General features: G+C 44.5%; 1 protein-coding gene across 2 annotated transcripts in view; it reads right to left on the bottom strand.

The window, feature by feature from the left end:
- Window positions 1-18,102, bottom strand: part of ARHGAP45 (Rho GTPase activating protein 45) — a 121,074-nt gene that overhangs the window by 48,574 nt on the left and 54,398 nt on the right. For both annotated transcript variants that reach the window (XM_069962399.1, XM_069962400.1), the window contains exons 4-5: window positions 10,106-10,403; window positions 6,166-6,463 (exon numbers count right to left, since the gene is read on the bottom strand). In XM_069962399.1, the coding sequence (XP_069818500.1) occupies window positions 6,166-6,463; window positions 10,106-10,189 (382 nt within the window). In that variant the 5' untranslated portion in view covers window positions 10,190-10,403. The remainder of the gene's footprint in view (window positions 1-6,165; window positions 6,464-10,105; window positions 10,404-18,102) is intronic.

Below are 18,102 nucleotides of genomic sequence, written 5' to 3'. Positions count from 1 at the left end.
TGTGGGTGACCTGGGGGGGTTGCTGTCAGAGAGGGAGGCAGTGATCAGCGGCAGCTGTCAGTGCCTCAGTGTCCTCCTTCACTTCAGTGGGCGGGGTTAGAGGTGCTAACCCAACCCTCGTTGTCACGCCACGGAGGGTGGGGGCCCAGAGCAGGGAGCAGTGTCAGAGTGGACTGAGTTTTGATGTTTATATATGTCCAGTGGGGGTGAATGCACCTAGATAACAGCAAAACTGTGCAGAATCCATAATAAATTGATATTGGAAAGATACAGGTGGACAATGTATTAATGCAAAAATGATTTTAGGGGGAATAACCCTTTAAGCCTAGTGGAGAGAAAACTGCAAGATTTAAGAAGTATTTGATAATATAGATAGTGAAATGAAAAATCAGAACCCCCCCACACACACAAAAAAAATCCATAAAAATCTGCTTAAGATAAAAACTTGATTTAAACAATAGGTAATTTTCTGATGACACATTCCATTTAATCGTACCATTGTATGCTAAAAAACAGAAGAATTTTATGCAGTTCGTCGGTTGTTCATATTATAGTGCTGGGTCATTACAAGACACATGATTTATGATGAGCGTGAGTAGCACACACATTAACTATTCATAACCCACAAACATCAAGTTCCTAAGACCTATGACGCTAGCTATCCATTGCTACAAACTTCTAGAATTTCTCTCCTCCCCAGTCAGTTGATAACTGAGTAAACAGGAAACGAGTCAGATGAGAATCTGTCTTCCTCAGGAAGCTGCCCCCCTTATACCATGTACTGTATAACAAACCTGCCCATCTCAGTATTTGTCTTCACCTTCTAGTGTCATACTGCTGCCTACTAGCTGTGTTCTACTGAAGTCTTCCAGAGCACTCCATGTGTGGTCCTATATGAAAGGCCTTCAAATATGAAACAGACCCAGCATGCGTTACCAAATATATGCTGTGTATATATTTGTCTTAACCTGAAACAAGTAAAGCTTATGAAAAAAAAAAGGGCTTGTAATAGCAGTCACACAGACAGTAGAATTCATGGAAACAGACATTTTTTAACACAATGCTAATGAAGGACATTACAGTCATCCCTTTTCTAGCCTGGCACTGCTACATACATGACTATTTGTTTTAGATAACTCCTGTAAATCTGTATATATTAACATACAACTGTTGGATTGCAAAATGAATCAAGATGGAGCCCATTCATCATCATCATCATCATCATCGTCATCCCAGCGCTAGCTCAATGGACCACAACAGCCGATAATCCTCCACTTAAGTTCATAAACAGCAGTACAAACCACAATGCAGACAATGCGGTTCGACGCAGTACTTGTGCCTTCCTCAGGTCTTAAGAGTGATAGAGACCTGAGAAGGGCATTGTCTGTACTGTGGTTTGTACTGCTGTTTGTGAACTCAATTGAGTGGAGGATTATCGGCTGTTGTGGTCCATGGAGCTAGTGCTGGGACGATGATGATGATGATGAATGGGCTCTATCTTGATTGAATTTGCAATTCACTACGAGAAGTGGTCTGATCTGAGGAGATGTATAGCACTTTAACCCAGCATCTGACAGCTTGCCCTGACCATTTGCGGTCTATAACGGTGTTGGAAATAACAATGTTGTGCGTGTGTATAAGCACAACAATTTCAGGTGAGCTGATTCACTTAATAGCATTCAATTCTCTTTCTCATTTGATGATGGTGCGCTAGGGAGCACCCCTCTGTTTTATTTTTCTCTTTTTGCAACTGAGTTAAAATGCAAGGCAAATTTCGTATGTGTGTGTTTTTATTCACATGAAAAAACACCTTTATTTGGGCCCTGAATGCTGTTAAAGAGGTGGGGCCTATGGTTTCCAGGGCACTAGTACCACTGTACCTCACTGTGCTGTATGCCAACTCCTAGGTCCCACCTCTTTGGCACTAATCACACCAAAGTACTATTCACCAAATAAAAGTGGTTTATGAAAATAAAAACAGACACAGTCAACAAATTTATGTTATGTTCTAAACGCTTTTACTGATATCTATCCAGTAGTGGTGCCAGTTGGTAAGGGGTCACGGGGAGACAGATGCACTTTAAGGGTACGTTCACACTTACAGGATCCGCAGCTGATTTCATTTAATTAACTAAACATAGCATCAAATCTGCACCATCAAATCTGCTGCGGATCTGCTGCGGATCTGCTGCAGATCTGCTGCGGATCCTGTAGGTGTGAACGCACCCTAAGGCAAACTTTAAACTGAACTTGAGAGCTACACTACACACAGTTTTTGTGGCATTTTTTCATGTAGCTGCTTGAGCCAGACCTGGACACAAATGGAATAGGAATTATAAAGAGAGTGGATCCACTGGCTTTGGTTCACAAAACTTCGTAGAAAACAAACAAAAAAACAACAACCATGAAGCATTTTTCTCAACTGTCTTCGAGAAAAAAAAAACTTCCTACTATTCAGATGGTACTCAGAGAAAGTTAATAGAAGTTTGCCTGACAAAACCTCTGCCCTCTTGAGGCCCACCCCTAATACACAGTGTGTCAAATAGAGCCAGGGATCAGCAGACAAAGCAAACTTGCTTCCTGGCCCTTTGCTCACTTTAAACCTGGCAAAAATAATACACTGTCATTCGCACATCACTGCTTGTAGTAGGAGATATGTGGCTTACAGCTCATAAAGGAAAGTGATATTCATGGAGCCCTGGCCACATGATTATTATAAGTCATGTAATAGGCTCTGCAAGCAAGCGTCAATGTGGCAGATTTTCTGAAAACATTTTTGCATCTAGCTATTTTACAACCGTTGCGCCAAGGGGGCAGGGAGGAGGTGGGAAGGTTGCAGAACAGGCTCTATGTCCGCAGAATTTATTCAAAATGACAAGGAAACCTACACAAGCTCTGAGCCCTCTGTGCGCACACAGGATTTATGTAGAGGAAGTGCTCCTCTACAAAAACGTGCGAACCATCGGCACTGCGGGGACATTTTTATGCCCGATGGAAAAAAACGGCAAGCTTATAGTGACCGTTGTTTTATTCATTCTTGTAAAAAGGGTAAAAAGGTAGTGGTGGTGGTGGGGGGCGCTTCACTTCCTCTCTTGCCATCTCAGAAATATACCTTCCAAGGTGAGAGGGGCACAGGTGCAAATCGCAAGCATTGCATCTCGGATAGAGCTACTAAACATCACACACCTTAAAGTGACACTGTCACCCCCTATTTGCATTTTGACTGCTCTCCCGGGTGTAAAGGGTAAATGTTACAGGTTTCATTACTTAATTTATATCGCACCTCATGGTGCTTGTTCTAGTAAAAAGTCGTTTTTATCACCTGTGGATTGGTATATGTGGGCGGGGCCTAGCGGTCTTTGTGCCACATTGCTCCGCCCCTAGCGCTACTTAGCCCTGCCCCATCCATGACGTCCTCGCCGCATAGGCCCCGTCCCCTCAGCGGTCATTGGTGTGGGACAATCTAGGGGGGTGGGGCCTAGAGCTTTATACTGGCCCTTCAAATGGCTGCTGAGGGGGCGGGGCCTATGTGGCGATTACATCATGGATTGGGCGGGGCTAAGTTGTGCTAGGGGCGGAGCGATGTGTCACAAAGGCCGCAAGGCCCCGCCCACATATACCAATCCACAGGTGATAAAAACGACTTTTTACCAGAACAAGCACCATGAGATGTGATATAAAATAAGTAATGAAAGCTGTAACATTTACCCTTTACACCTGTGGAGAGCAGTCAAAATGCAAAAAGGGGGTGACAGTGTCACTTTAAGGCCATATTACACAGGACAATGGTAATGAGCAAGCGAGCGCCGACCTGTTAGATCAGCGCTCGCTTGCTCCTCCTTCCCTGCTCGCTGCAGCCGAGGAAATGAAAAGGTTATGGGGACCTTAAGGGTCTTTTCACATGGAGAGATCTGCGACCGTCTGCTAAAAAGATGCAGTCATTCCACAAGTCAGCGTTTTCCCACTCATCGGCTGATTGCTGACACTTTTACACAGCCGATTATCAGCTGAATAAGCTTTTTCTATGAACAATAACCCCCGCTAGAGCTCCTCATACTTCTTTGGCCGGTCCCGGGACGGAGATATCCCCGCGAGTCCGACGCTCATATAGAATGAATGGTGAGTCCTACGCTCCATTCATTCTCTATGAGTGTCCGACTGATCTTGGCGCGATCAAGTAAGTATGAGGGGCTCTAGCGGGGTCGGGAGCCTCTTCAGGTCCTCTTCAGCAGAAACAGTGACAAAAATGAATCAGACAGGTGGCAACCAATCAAAGTTCAGCTTTCATTTCTCTAAATGAGCCATGATTGGATGTTATCTGTGCGAGACAAAATTCAGATATCACATTTTGTGATACATCTGAGTACATCTGTTAAGCAGGGTTTGGGAAAGTACTTTTGGTGCTGATGGCAAGCCTGCAATCATAGTGTATGGGCCATATTAAAGGGCACATTAATCCGGGGAAGACCTGTCAGTTCAGCGCTCTCTTACCCCTTGTTCCCCGCTTGCTGCAGACCATCACTGCAAAAATCGGAGTCTTTCAACATATTGATAGATCCCTTTCAACGTATCCTATTACACTAAACGATTATCAACCAGAACAGTCGGTAATCGGCCAAGTAAGGCCAATAATCATTTAGTGTAATGGTGCCTTAAGCCACAGTAATCTTAGGTTCTAACCACATAGCACAATGTCCCAATGATGCCTTTCTAAAAGTGCAGTGTACCCCTAAGAATTATGGCAAACTCCCTTCCAGAAAATGCTAGCTACAGTGACCCCATTCCGATTCTAAGACTCCAACACTCATTGCTCCTTCCCTAAGTATCAGCCACCAGAAACTTCAAGGGTACCCTATTGAGTACCAGCCATAGTACTCAATTACAGAAAGACGCAATACTCCCTAAGGTACCAGCAACAATTATCAAATCATTGCACAATAAAAGCAAGAAAAGAGAGTAATATGCTACTACAAAATGTTGAATTTATATTTTTGTACCCTTGGTGCTCAACCTGCCTAATCCCCATTTAAACCCTGCTATTGTTAAAGAAACACAATCTGCTCTTAAAACTAGGATGTTTCACATTACTAGTGATTGTTGTCTAGATTGCTAGATCTCCCTATACCCAAAATAGAGAAAAGAGAAAGATCTATCAATCAGGCCTAGTGTGTCTAGGAGAAGGGACTGCCTCAATGATTCATGGTTTAGGCAGCATGAAAGTGAGAAGAGGTTCCCTTTAATAATGTCAGGCAAAATGTTATATAAATACCACATCAAAGGCCTAGTGTATAGCCTCTATTGTACCTTAAAGCCCATATTACACGGGTTGATATTGAGAAGCAAACTAGACAGTGAGAGCCGGGGAAGCCGCAAAGAGGTTGGGAGGGGGAGGGGGAAGGGCGTCGGGGAGCTGCAAGGGGGCTGCCCGGGGGATCGCTAGATCGGCCGGGCAGCCCACAGAAAATAGCAGAGGTCTGCTGCCACTCCTATTCCACAAAGCGATGGCAGCAAATTGTTGCTCTATTAGTCATTTGTCTTTCAACATGTTGAAACTAGGAAGCAGGGAACGAGGAGCAAAGGAGTGCTGACTCAATATCGCCCCGGTAATAGGGGCTTTAGATCTGTATCTGCCCTTAATCATCCTTTACCCAATTTGTTCTGAAAGATGTTATCAGGTGGCATCTCCCTATACAATGCCTGGGTATTGAATAATGCCTTATGTAGTTCAGGGTTGCTAACCATTTATAAATTTATGGTCAGTCTGTAAAAAGTGTGGATTTCATTGGCAACCCTGATGAAATGACCATAGCTACTGTCTGCAGACAGCGATATCAAAATGATTGAGAAATGTTTTCTTGAAAGCAGGTTATGATGAGTGAAACCAGAACACACCTATAATGTAGGCTAGGTTATGTGGTGATTTCATATGTTTGCCTGAGGTTAAAAGTGGAGATTTTCTGTAAGCATTCAAGAGGAGATTGGTACAAAGCATTTGTGTTATGTATAAGTTGACCTTTATTCACCTCCCCTAGCATTCCCACATAACCTAGAATTATTTGTGGCAGAAAGACACAGCCTCAGATTACATTTTTCTCCAATGCATTTTTTTTTAAATTATGCCTTGTCAAAGGAGATACTTATGTAATCAACCACAATATCACTTACCGTCTGTCAGTACCACATCTCGTAGCTTTTCAAGCCGTTCAGCAAACCTTGCTACATCTCCAAGAAGCTGTGAGATATCCTCTACTTCAGTAAAGGGTCCTTCGCCACTCTCAGGAGGACTTGGGGCTCCTGCGGGTTTACTAGCCTTAGTTCTGGGAGAAGACAAAGGGATTCCTGCAGCACTAGCATGACGACTTAAACTTGTTGGTCTCTTTAGGGTTCCACATGGTAGAGGACTACTGAGTACAGGACCACTGGATCCATCAGCAGAATCAATGACATCTTTTCGTGGCACTTCCTAGATGGAGGAGTAGGTAAAATTAGACATATATAAACAATTATGGTATGTATAACATAAGGCATCTGTTATTATTGTCTTCATATTCACTTTACTATATGTTGTGAAGTAACAGCTATAGTACATATGCAATCTGCACTATATTAACTTCTAAGCATTCTCTATTATCTTCTAAGTATCTCCTGTATATGTACTTTCGATACTGTAGCATAAAAAGAAACAAAGACACATATAAAGGCAATATATGTTATGTATAATATAATACACACATAACTGTTGTCACGCAAACACAGTGAGCCTCCCTCCCTTTACCCTTCACACATACGTTGTGAAATATATGTTGTGTAAAGTCCATGACAACTGGAAGGTCTGTATACAAAAGAGAATAATGAACTTTGCAAATAAATCTGTATATCAAGACATACTTAAAGGGGTAGTGCGGGGGGTAGTGGGGGGAACACGGGGAAGGGGGCCATTCACTTAAATAACACACATTACAAAGTTGTATAACTTTGTAATGTGTGTTATTTAGTGAATAAATGGTGCACACCGCACTACCCCTTTAACATTACATCCAGAATTATTTCAGCATAGTTCCTTCATAGGTCAGGGCATGTGTAGAACACTGGCTCTGAATAAATTGCATCAAGATATATCCCCAGCGACCCAACGTATACTGTATAAAACACATTTTAAAACAGGTTTCCATGGATCATGGTTTTTGTCAGGTACCATGGATCTGCTCTGGGCAGTAGCGTAATTTGGTGGGGGCAGAGGGGGCGGCTGCTCCCGTGCCCACACAGGCAGGGGGCCCACTGAAGATTTTGCCAGTTAATGCTGCAGACAGACTTAACAAATGTCTATTGGCTGTAGGTGGCCCCTGGCCAGCAACCAATGCTCCTGGGGGGCCCAACCGGCTACCGAATGTTGTGTCTGACCATTTAGCTGTATGCGCTTCTATGCTAGGAGAACATACAGTTGAATGCAGCAGGGTGATTGACAAGGTGAGGAGAGCATTGGCTCTCCACCCTGCCAATCACTGTTGTGACCACAAGAGGCCGTTCCCTCCCTTAGAGCTGAGGGACATGGGTGATGTCACTCGTGCGCTCACAGAGGTAAGTATGGCTTTTTTCCCCTTAGTTATAAAGAAGGAGACCTATTGATGTGAATGGGGCTAACTTCTGGGAAGGATGTCATCTATGGGGGATGGAATGTGCTGGCTAACTGAAGAGGGGGTAACTAATCTGGAGGTGCAGTCTACTCACAGTAATGGGGGTGTCTAACCACCAGGAGGATTACCAAGGAGATTACTGCTGGGGAAGGGGGTGGCTGCATGGGGAATACATACCAGGGGGATTACCTACATGAGATGGTGCTGGAGGGGATGCATATATGAAGGATACTACCTTTGGGGGGGGGGGGGATTGCCTGTACAGAGAGGTCTAAATACTAGATAGATGCACAGAGGGGAGTATAACTTCTATATGAGGGCACAGAGGGTCCTGACTACTACTACAAAGAAACAGAGGGAAATAATAACTATATTGGGGCACAGAGGCCTAACTGCTATATGGGTGCACAGAGAAGCTGCATTTCAATATGAAGGTACAGAGGGGCCTGACTACTATATGGGGGTGCACAGGGAGGGTCTATCTATGGAGGAACAAGGGAGGATAATCTACCGTGTTAGGGTATAGATGTGGCCTTTTTACTATATGAGAGCACAGAGGAACCCTACGAACTATATGAGGGCTAAAATTGGGTCTAAATACTACATGGAGGCATAAATTGTCTGCTCTCATATACCCTGTACACCATTACTATCATGGCTGATTTCTCCTATATATTTAATGTATCGTCATGTACTGTTTTTATGAATTAGTAAAGTCATTATTCCATTTAGTTATGTTGCAGTAGTCTGGCTTTTTTGTATGTCGGTTATTTAGTATAGTTGCCTTAGACTGCATGGGACTATTTATTGTTATTACCCAGCATTTGTACTATACATTTACTCTATTGGTACTGCGCGTATAGCGTTTAGGTGTCACTGACCATCAGCTATGGTGTAGTCCTCATGCTGCCCAATAGATATTAGACAGATAGATATGAGATAAAGAGATAGAGTGGATGGATTGCTAATTAGAAAACAGAAACAGCGCCACAGCTTCCTCTATGTTGTTTGTGGTATTACAACTTGGTTCCATTGTCTTTTAGTGGAACTAAGCTGCACTACCACATCCAAGCTTTGGAGGAGAGTGGCGCTGTTTCTAGAAAAAGGCAGCTACGTTTTTCAATCCTGGATAACCCCTGTAATTTTTACATAGTTATATATGTGAAATGTAGAAAGTCTTTTCCACTGGTCTTAGTCCCTGTTCACTATGAATAATGAAGTAGAAAATACCCTTTATTATTCGGAAAGCATTGTCATCTATTGAGGTTCCCTATGGGTAACATAATCGGTTGGGGGCCCACTGAGACTCTCTCGCCCCCCCTAGGCTGAACCCCTAGCTACGCCCCTGGCTCTGAGGTTTCACTGGTTAAAACTAGCCTAACACCTGAGGACGTCAAAATGTCCAGACTCAGGCTGGGTTCACGCTACGTTTTTTACAATCCATTTTTTTCATCTGTTTTTGCAAAAAACGGATGGAAAAATTGATTTTTTTTCCATTCACTTCCATTGTAAAAAAAAAAAGGATCAAAATGCAAAAAAAAAAATATTGCAAAAACGTAGTGTGAACCCAGACTAAACTGACAAATCAGAGACAAGTAACAAGAAACAAAAAAAAAACAAAAAACACAGAATGCACTTGCACAAGCTAGGAAATGATTGTCCTTAACGGATCATACCATGCACTTACAGTTTCTGCCAGCAACTAGGTACTGAAGGGGTAGTGTATCTCCTTGAGGTGACTGTCAATCTGGCATATGAATTGATGTAGTCCATGCAAGACTCCATAAAAAAAGTATACAAAGCCAACAACTAAGTGAATAAACATACAACCTGACAATTCCCTTTTTGGCCACATAGTAGTTGGTCACCAGCCATCTTGCTTTTATATCTACCATTTTTAAACAATAATTGTTCAAAACAGTCAGAATCGGCTACTTTCATACTCTTTGTATAGTAGACAGCTTAACTGTAGTACTACTTCCAGCAACCAATGCCTGGACCCCTTGTATTACTGATTTTTACTGACACATTTTAGGTAAGTTAAAAAAAAGTACAACAAAGAGGAGACAAATGTAGGTCTTTAACAGGTTGTTAAACATAGTCATGTTCAATCAGACATGTGACTGCCTTTTGGTGGAAGCAGACACGGAAGTGAAATTCACTGTCCTACGTTAGTTAGCTAAGGCAGATACAGTGAAAGTAAGCAAGCAATGATGAAGTGACCCAAGCAATAGAGCGGTAGTATGCAGCAGCATTTTGTTTGCGCTTTATTAATTACAAAACCAAAATTAAAAAAGAGGATTCTATTGGAGATGTAGAAACTGGTAATATAGATGTGCAGAAAGCACAAAAAAATCAATAACATTTTTTAAATAGAATTTAAATTTATTTTTCAAATGTAATTCATGCAAATAATGTGACAGCCATGCTAGGTATGACAGATATAGAGGAAGAGGTGTAGGAAGACTCACGCTTTGTGGTGCTGGGCTTCCTGCTCTGCTTTTCTTTGATAAGGACGGAGTTTTCATCAGCTCCCGCTTCTTCCTTGAAAACATCCTGAGTATGGGTTGCTCTTGCCCGTTGTTAATGGTGTTGGCACCTCTGTCAAGCACCTTAGGAGATTTGATATTTTGCTCACCCCTGCAACCCCACTTGGGGGGGCAGACTCCAGGAGTACTCAGAAAGCTGGTGCTGTGTGCCCAACACAACTCCTGTCATATGCCATGTGATGTTGAGGCGTTTCCTGATTGGACGATTGTAGTCCCAAAACTGACACAGACAGGAAGAGGTAAAGGGCGTTAACCCTGTAAGTGCTGGGACCACAGCAGCATCCTGTCCCCTCCCTAAGCTTTGTGTTCATGTCATGTGTCTCTATGTAAAGGCTTTGTATTTGTATGTGACAGAGGAACAATAGAGGAAGTTATAGGGAGAGGTTATATGGAGTTACAGAACATCTGTAAAAGATTATACAAAGTAAAATACAATGCAAAGAGGGAGACAGAGGTCAGACAGAGTGGTTGTAGAAAGCAAAGTAAAGGTAAAAATTGTTACACACAATTTTTGTAATTATATTAGTTGCCCATGGACTTTTTGGATTTCTATACAAAATATTTTACTCATATTAAAGCAAGAACTCTGTGAGATGGGATCGGCCCAGTTCTCAGTGAAACATCAAGAGGTTCTGGGCCAACCATACATGGCAGCGTCTAGTCGACCAGATAAAGGGGCTGCTATGTCAAAACTTATTGGTCTTTACAATAAAAATAATGGAGGAGGATTAATAGAGATTTTTTTGTAATAGAAGTTATTAGATGCGACAAATATATTAATGATATACACCATTATTCCCTTTTTTGGTGGACTGATGAACACATGAATACTTACTTTATAACTACTCTGTTCATACTGATGTCATGACAAGAGTTCCCTTTTTTAAACAATCATATTGTATCATGGACCACAGAAACATGTTAGAAAGGTCCGAGCCTGGGTGTTAAAACTCCTTCCATTCATTAAAAAGAACCAGAAGAGGTGCACAGCTGTAATTCAGTGACTCACAGGTGACGTCTTCTTTTATCTGAGGCGTCACTTTCCTTTTCCTCTCCTTCTGGCTCAGACCACCATGATGATTTCTTGCAGCAACAGTTCATCTCTTGCCAGACAAACAGCTTACGCTCCGCACTTTTACAACAACTTCCCCTTTTTTGTGTCATGTGCAGTGAAGTCAGTAGGTATGTGGGTTGCTCCCTGTATGTAGGATCCCCTGCTGTGCCCCATATAGTAATAATCCTCCCTGTGCCCCCCCCATAGTAATAATCCCACCTGTTCTCCCCCCATAGTAATAATCCCACCTGTGCTCCCCCCCATAGTAATAATCCCACCTGTGCTCCCCCCCATAGTAAGAACCGTGTAGACCCCCAAAGTATAGCCCTCCCCCCGAGTAACCGCCATAGTATAGCCTTCCCCCCCGAGTAGCCCCCATAGTATAGCCCTCCCCCCGAGTAGCCCCCATAGTATAGCCCTCCCCCCAAGTAGCCCCCATAGTATAGCCCTCCCCCAAGTAGCCCCCCATAGTATAGCCCTCCCCCAAGTAGCCCCCCATAGTATAGCCCTCTCTCCGAGTAGCCCCCATAGTATAGCCCTCCCCCCAAGTAGCCCCCCATATTATAGGCCGCCCCCCAAGTAGCCCCCCATAGTATAGCCCTCTACCCAAGTAGCCCCCCATCTCCCCCCAAGTAGCCCCCCATAGTATAGCCCTCCCCCCAAGTAGCCCCCCATAGTATAGCCCTTCCCCCAAGGAGCCCTCCATAGTATAGCCCTCTCCCCGAGCAGCCCCCTATAGTATAGCCCTCCCCCCTTGTGTAGCCTTCCATAGTATGGGCCCCTTTGTAGCCCCCACTTTGCAGCATTTATTAGAGAAAAAAATACACTCACCTGTCCTGGATCCTGCAGCAGCATCTCCCAGCGTCTGGCAGCTGAGCTTGCAAGTAGAGTGAGCTTCCGGCACAGGCAGCCTGCCACACACCGTCCAGGAAGCTCACCGCTGTAGCCCCGCAGCGCCCGGACTTCACTCCTCTCGTCAGCGGCTGACATGTGACGTCATCACGTCACATGTCCACCGCCAAACAGGTCGGCCGGCGGCCGCGGCTCCTTGACACCCCTGAAGGGACCGGCCCGGGGGGCGCCCGACCCTGGCGGGCGGGGTGGCGGCGAGGGGCAGATGATGGGGTGGCGGTGCGGGGGAGCGCGCCAATAGGTGAGGTCCGGGGGAGGGGGGAGAGGAAGCCACCAGCGCCCCCTAGCTGTCGGTGCCCTGTGTGGTCGCCCGGCTCGTCCGCCACTAGAAACGGCCCTGGTGCACAATACTCCCTCGCTCACTGCAATCTCCATCCAGTTGCAAAAAACAGTCCTTATAGACTTAGGCTATGTTCCCACACAGTATTTTTGCTCCGTATTTTGGTCAGTATTTTACAACTAAAGCCAGGAGTGGAAAATAAAAACAATGTTTTTTAAAACAATGGCCATTGTGTTGAAATAACGGCTGTTATTTGCCATTAAATGACGGTCATCCAATAAATTTCAACAAGGTGAGAACATAGCCTTTCTGTGGTTTCAATCTACTCCTGGTTTTGGTTGCAAAACACTGACCAAAATACTGTGTGGGAACATAGCCTTGAAGTGACACTGTCACACCCTATTTGCATTTTGACTGCACTCCACAGGTGTAAAGGGTAAATGTTACAGCTTTCATTACTTATTTAATATCACACCTCATGGTGCTTGTTCTGGTAAAAAGTAGTTTTTATCACCTGTGAATTGGTATATGTGGGCGGGGCCTCGCTACTTATGTGCCACATTGCTCCGCCCCTAGCGCCACTTAGCCCCACCCCATCAGTGACATCACCGCCGCATAGGCCCAGCCCCCTCAGCGGCCATTGGTGTGGATGCAGACTAAGACCTGACCCCATCTATGTGAAGGGTGTATCTTCTGGGATCCCCCAACTGTATTGGAGAGCAGTTATACTGGTCTGTGACTGGGTCCTGTTGGGTGATTCCCTGAGGCAGCATAGGAGCTGTGTCAAATCCTGTTGTGAAAAGAAACAACCGCCATCTTTGCTACAGAACTTTGGCAAGAGGGGCCCCCTCATTCAATAACTGTCTAAAGTAGACCCGGATCAGTAAACATGCTTGTTTAACTTTCTAGGACAGATATTGGGCCTGTAGATAGTAGCCCTGATTAACCCCTTAAGGACCGGGCCTGAAATGGCCTTAAGGACCGGAGCAAATTTTATGAATATGACCTGTGTCACTTTATTCATTAATAACTTCGGGATGCTTTTACCTATCCGGCTGATTCTGAGATTGTTTTCTCGTGACATATTGTACTTCACATTTCTTGTAAATTGGAGTCGATACTTATAACAAATCTTTATGAAAAAAACCAAAATAATGTGAAAAATTGTGAAAAAATGCATTTTTCCAACTTTAAAACTTTTCTGCTTATACAGAAAATGGTTATACCACATAAATTATATATTAAATAGCATTAGCAACATGTCTACTTTATGTTGGCGGCATTTATTAAACTATATTTCATTTTTTTTAGACAATAGAAAGCGTAAAACATTAGCAGCAAATTTCCAAATTTTCTGTAAAATTTCAAAATCAGATATTTTTAGGGACCTGTTCAGGATTAAAGTGTATTTGAGGGGACTGTATGTTAGAAAGCCCCACAAAGCACCCCATTTCAGAAACTGCACCCCAAAACTCTGCAAAAGCACATCCAGAAAGTTTTTTTAACCCTTTAGGGGAGTCACAGAAATAAAAGCTAAGTGTGTATTTAATCTAAGTGTGTTTATTGTAATCCAATATTTTTCATAATTATAAACCTATTACCAGAGAAATGCACCCCCATATTGATTGCCCCGTTTCTGCAGTTTATAGAAATACCCCATATGTGGCCCTATTGCGCTATTTGACGCAACCACAAGATATAAAGGAGAGCCTAGTGAATTTCAATGGCTCCGTTATATTTGGTCATTTCTGACTGTCCCACTTCAGGTTGGCAGAGGCTCTGGGGTGCCAAAACCGAAAAAACACCCCTAAAGGGACACCATTTAGAAAACTACACCCCTCAAGGAAGGTAACAAGGGGTGAGGTGAGCATCTGGACCCCACAGGTGCTTCACAGATTTTCCGAACAATATGGCGTGAAAAAAGACAAAAGTATTTTTTACACTAAAACGTTCTAGCCTTCAATTTTTCATTTTCACAAAGGGATAAAAGGAAAAAAAACCACAAAACATGTAGCGCAGTTTCTCCCGAGTACGGAAATACCCCACATGTGGACATAAAGTGCCAAGCGGGCGCAGCACGAGCGTCCAAAGGGAAGGAGCGCCAATTGGCTTTTGGAAGCTGGATTTCACTGGAATGGATTTCAAGGGCCACGTTTCATTTACAGAGCCCTCTTGCTGCCAAAACACTGGAAACCCCCCACAAGTGACCCCATTATGGAAACTACACCCCTTAAGGAATCTAACAAGGGGTGCAGTAAGCATATGGACCCCATTGGTGACGGGCACAAATGTGGAAAAATGTGACGTGAAAGTGACAATTTTCTTTTTTTCACTTTCACGGCACAAATGTGCCTGTCATCAAGGGGTCCATATCCTCATTGCACCCCTTGATAGATTCCTTGAGGGGTATAGTTTCCAGAATGGGGTCACTTGTGGGGGGTTTCCAGTGTTTTGGCAGCACGAGGGCTCTGTAAATGCGACATGGCGTTCATCATCCATTCTAGCCAAATCCAACCTCCAAAATCCAAATGGCGTTCCTTACCTTCGGAGGCTTGCCCTGCACCTACATGGCGCTTTATGTCCACATGTGGAGTATTTACGGACTCGTGGGAAATTGCTCTACACATTGTGTTTTTTTTTTTTCTCTTTTAACCCCTTGTGAAAATTATAAATTCAAGGCTAGACCAACATTATAGTGTAAAAAATGTAATATTTCATTTTCACGCCACATTGTTCCACATTTGTGCCCGTCACCAGTGGGGTCCATATGCTCACTAAACCCCTTGTTACATTCCTTGAGGGGTGTAGTTTCCATAATGGGGTCACTTGTGGGGGGTTTCAACTGTCTTGGCAACACAGGGGCCTTTTAAATGCAACATAGCCCCTTGAAATCCATTCCAGCCAAATCCAGCCTCAAAAAACCAAATGGCGCTCCTTCCCTTTGGAGGCTTACCCTGCACCCGCATGGCGCTTTATGTCCACATGTGGGGTATTTCCGTACTCAGGGGAAATTGCTCTACACATTGTGTTTTTTTTATTTTTTAGCCCCTTGTGAAAATAAAAAAATCAAGACAAGATCAATGATTTAGAGTAATAAATTTTTAAAAAATTACACTAAATGTTGGTCTAGCCTTGATTTTTTCCACAAGGGGTTAAAAAAGAAAATAAACACAAAGCGTGTAGGGTAATTTCCCCTGAGTACGAAAATACCCCACATGTAGACATAATGTGCCATATGGGCACAGGGCAAGCCACCAAAGGGACAGAGCACCATTTAGAGGCTGGAATAGAGGATGGAGGTCATGTCGCAATTACAAAGCTCCTGTGCTGCCAGGACAGTAGAAACCCCCCACAAGTGACCCCATTCTGGAAATTACACCCCATAAGGAATCTAACAAGGGGTGCAGTGAGCATATGGACCCCACTGGTGACTGGCACATATGTAGAACATGTGCCGTGAAAATGAAAAAAATATTTTTTTTCATTTTCACGTCCCAAATGTGGCCGTCACCAGGGGGCCATATCCCCGCTGCCCCCCTTGTTAGATTCCTTATGGGGTGTAGTTTCCAGAATGGGGTCACTTGTGGGGGGTTTCTACTGTCCTGGCCGCACAGAGGCTTTGTAATTGCATCATGGCATCCTCTAATGGGAATGGCGGCCATACCTATTTAGCTGGGGAAAAGGGACAATTCTAATTTATTTGGGGGTATTAGGCCAATTATTAGTTTATAAGGTTGAAAAGGACAGGAGTCCATAAAATTCAAACTGTGTTGATCCAGAGGAAGGCAATAAACCCTCGTAAGGCAGACAACAGTGGCCATCATTATCACACCACATCCATAATGGCAATCAGAATAATCCCCGGATCAACGTGACCCCTGAAATAGGAATAAGGGACAGAATTTAGAAAATGTAGAACTCCAATGACGTGTGGTGCGCCTTGAAGGGATCCAGTATGAAGAGGCCGGGGTGATCAGGACAGGTGGCACACTGGAAAATGGTGTCCTTCCTGATCCCCCTGTTACGCCACAGTCTGCACTTCTTCTGGGGTCTCCTGTTTTCTAGTGTGGGGGACGTCACCTGGAAAATGTTGTCCTGGTGCGATACGGTGTCCTTTATATCCAGAAGCGCTGGGTCCGCTCCATGGCTGCTAAATATTAGGGCTCTATTACTGCTTCTGATATTTTCGGATCGTGCCGCAAGCTAGGGACCGGGCAGCGAGGGACCGGAAGAGGGGGTGCTGGTATAAAAGTTATCCCCGTACAGGTGGTAGCCTTTATCCAGCAATGGGAAGATCAGTTCCTGAACGATCTTCCCACTAACTCCGAGGATGGGGGGGGGCATCTGGGGGCTGGATTCGGGTGTCCCTTCCTTCATACACTCTAAGGGTACGTGCACACTGCGGAATGGCGAAGGATAACCCTTTGTGCATTCCACAACTGGCACCCACCGGCGGACTGATGCAGGCGTGTTTCTCCACCTGTCTCATAGACTCCATTCTATGCACGGGCGGATTCCTCTCTCCGCCCAATATGTTCATTCTTTGAACGGACGATGGAATCCGCCCATGCATAGGATGGAGTCTATGACACGGGTGGAGACACACGCCTGCATCAGTCCGCCGGCGGGTGCCAGCTGCGGAATGCACAAAGGGTTATCCTTCGCCATTCCGCAGTGTGCACGTACCCTAAATCTGTAAGTGTACCCCTAGGTACTCTCACAGAGTTTGTAGAATTTCACGCCATACCGTCATCTCTTATTGGGACGGTACTGGCGGAAAAGACGTGTCTGGGGGGCAGCGTACGCTACGCTACCCCCAGACACGTCACTGGATGATGAGGATGAGGATGAATGGGGAAAGAAGGATCCCCCCATTCATCCTCACTGGCTGTTTCGGTGTCCGAGGCAATAATACCGTATGCGTCCGACACCGAAAACGCCCTGGGGGCCATTTTTATATAGGGATTGGTATATGGGGTATGTAGTGGTGTAGTTTAAAACTTTATTCAATGTAGTGTAGTGTAATGTAGTGTTTTTTACGTTTTTTGTAACATTCAGTATAAAAAAAAAAACCTACGCCAAAAATGGTGTTGCTGATAAATGCCGCACTTATGTGCAGCACTTATCAGCAGACTGTGGAAGTAGGATATAGAAAAAAACACCCTACGCCAAAAAGGAGGAGTTGCTGATTAGCAGCGCACTTACGTGCGATGCAGATCAACACTCAGCGGCGTAAGGGTGCAGAAAATAACAAAAAATAAATTAAAAAAAAAACAAAACAACATTTACTACATGCTGAACATCCCTATAGCTGCTGATAAGTGTATTGCACTTTTCAGCCACTAGAGGGCAAAAAAGTCGAGGACATCTGAGGGGCGAACGGAAAAGGCCGAAGACCCGAACGGAAGAAGATGACGTCACGGAACGCGGAAGACACCGATCGGGACCCCGGGATCCGGTGAGTATGGCCAAATACCTGCTCTGGACCCCTCAGCTACCTAGCAACCCCCCATGCCGACAGGGAGACATGGCCTGCAGTGTATTTCAGCAGGCCATCTCTCCCAATCGCATGCGGCCGGTCCGCGGCGCCCTCTTTAAGGACCCGCGTACCGGTACGTCATGGGTCCTTAAGTGACAGTGATCCATGACGTACCGGTACGTCATGGGTCCTTA

This window comes from Dendropsophus ebraccatus, chromosome 3 (genome assembly GCF_027789765.1).
Source record: "Dendropsophus ebraccatus isolate aDenEbr1 chromosome 3, aDenEbr1.pat, whole genome shotgun sequence".
Taxonomy (NCBI): domain Eukaryota; kingdom Metazoa; phylum Chordata; class Amphibia; order Anura; family Hylidae; genus Dendropsophus; species Dendropsophus ebraccatus.
Note: the sequence above shows the minus strand (reverse complement) of the source record. Positions and strands in the feature narration are given on the sequence as shown.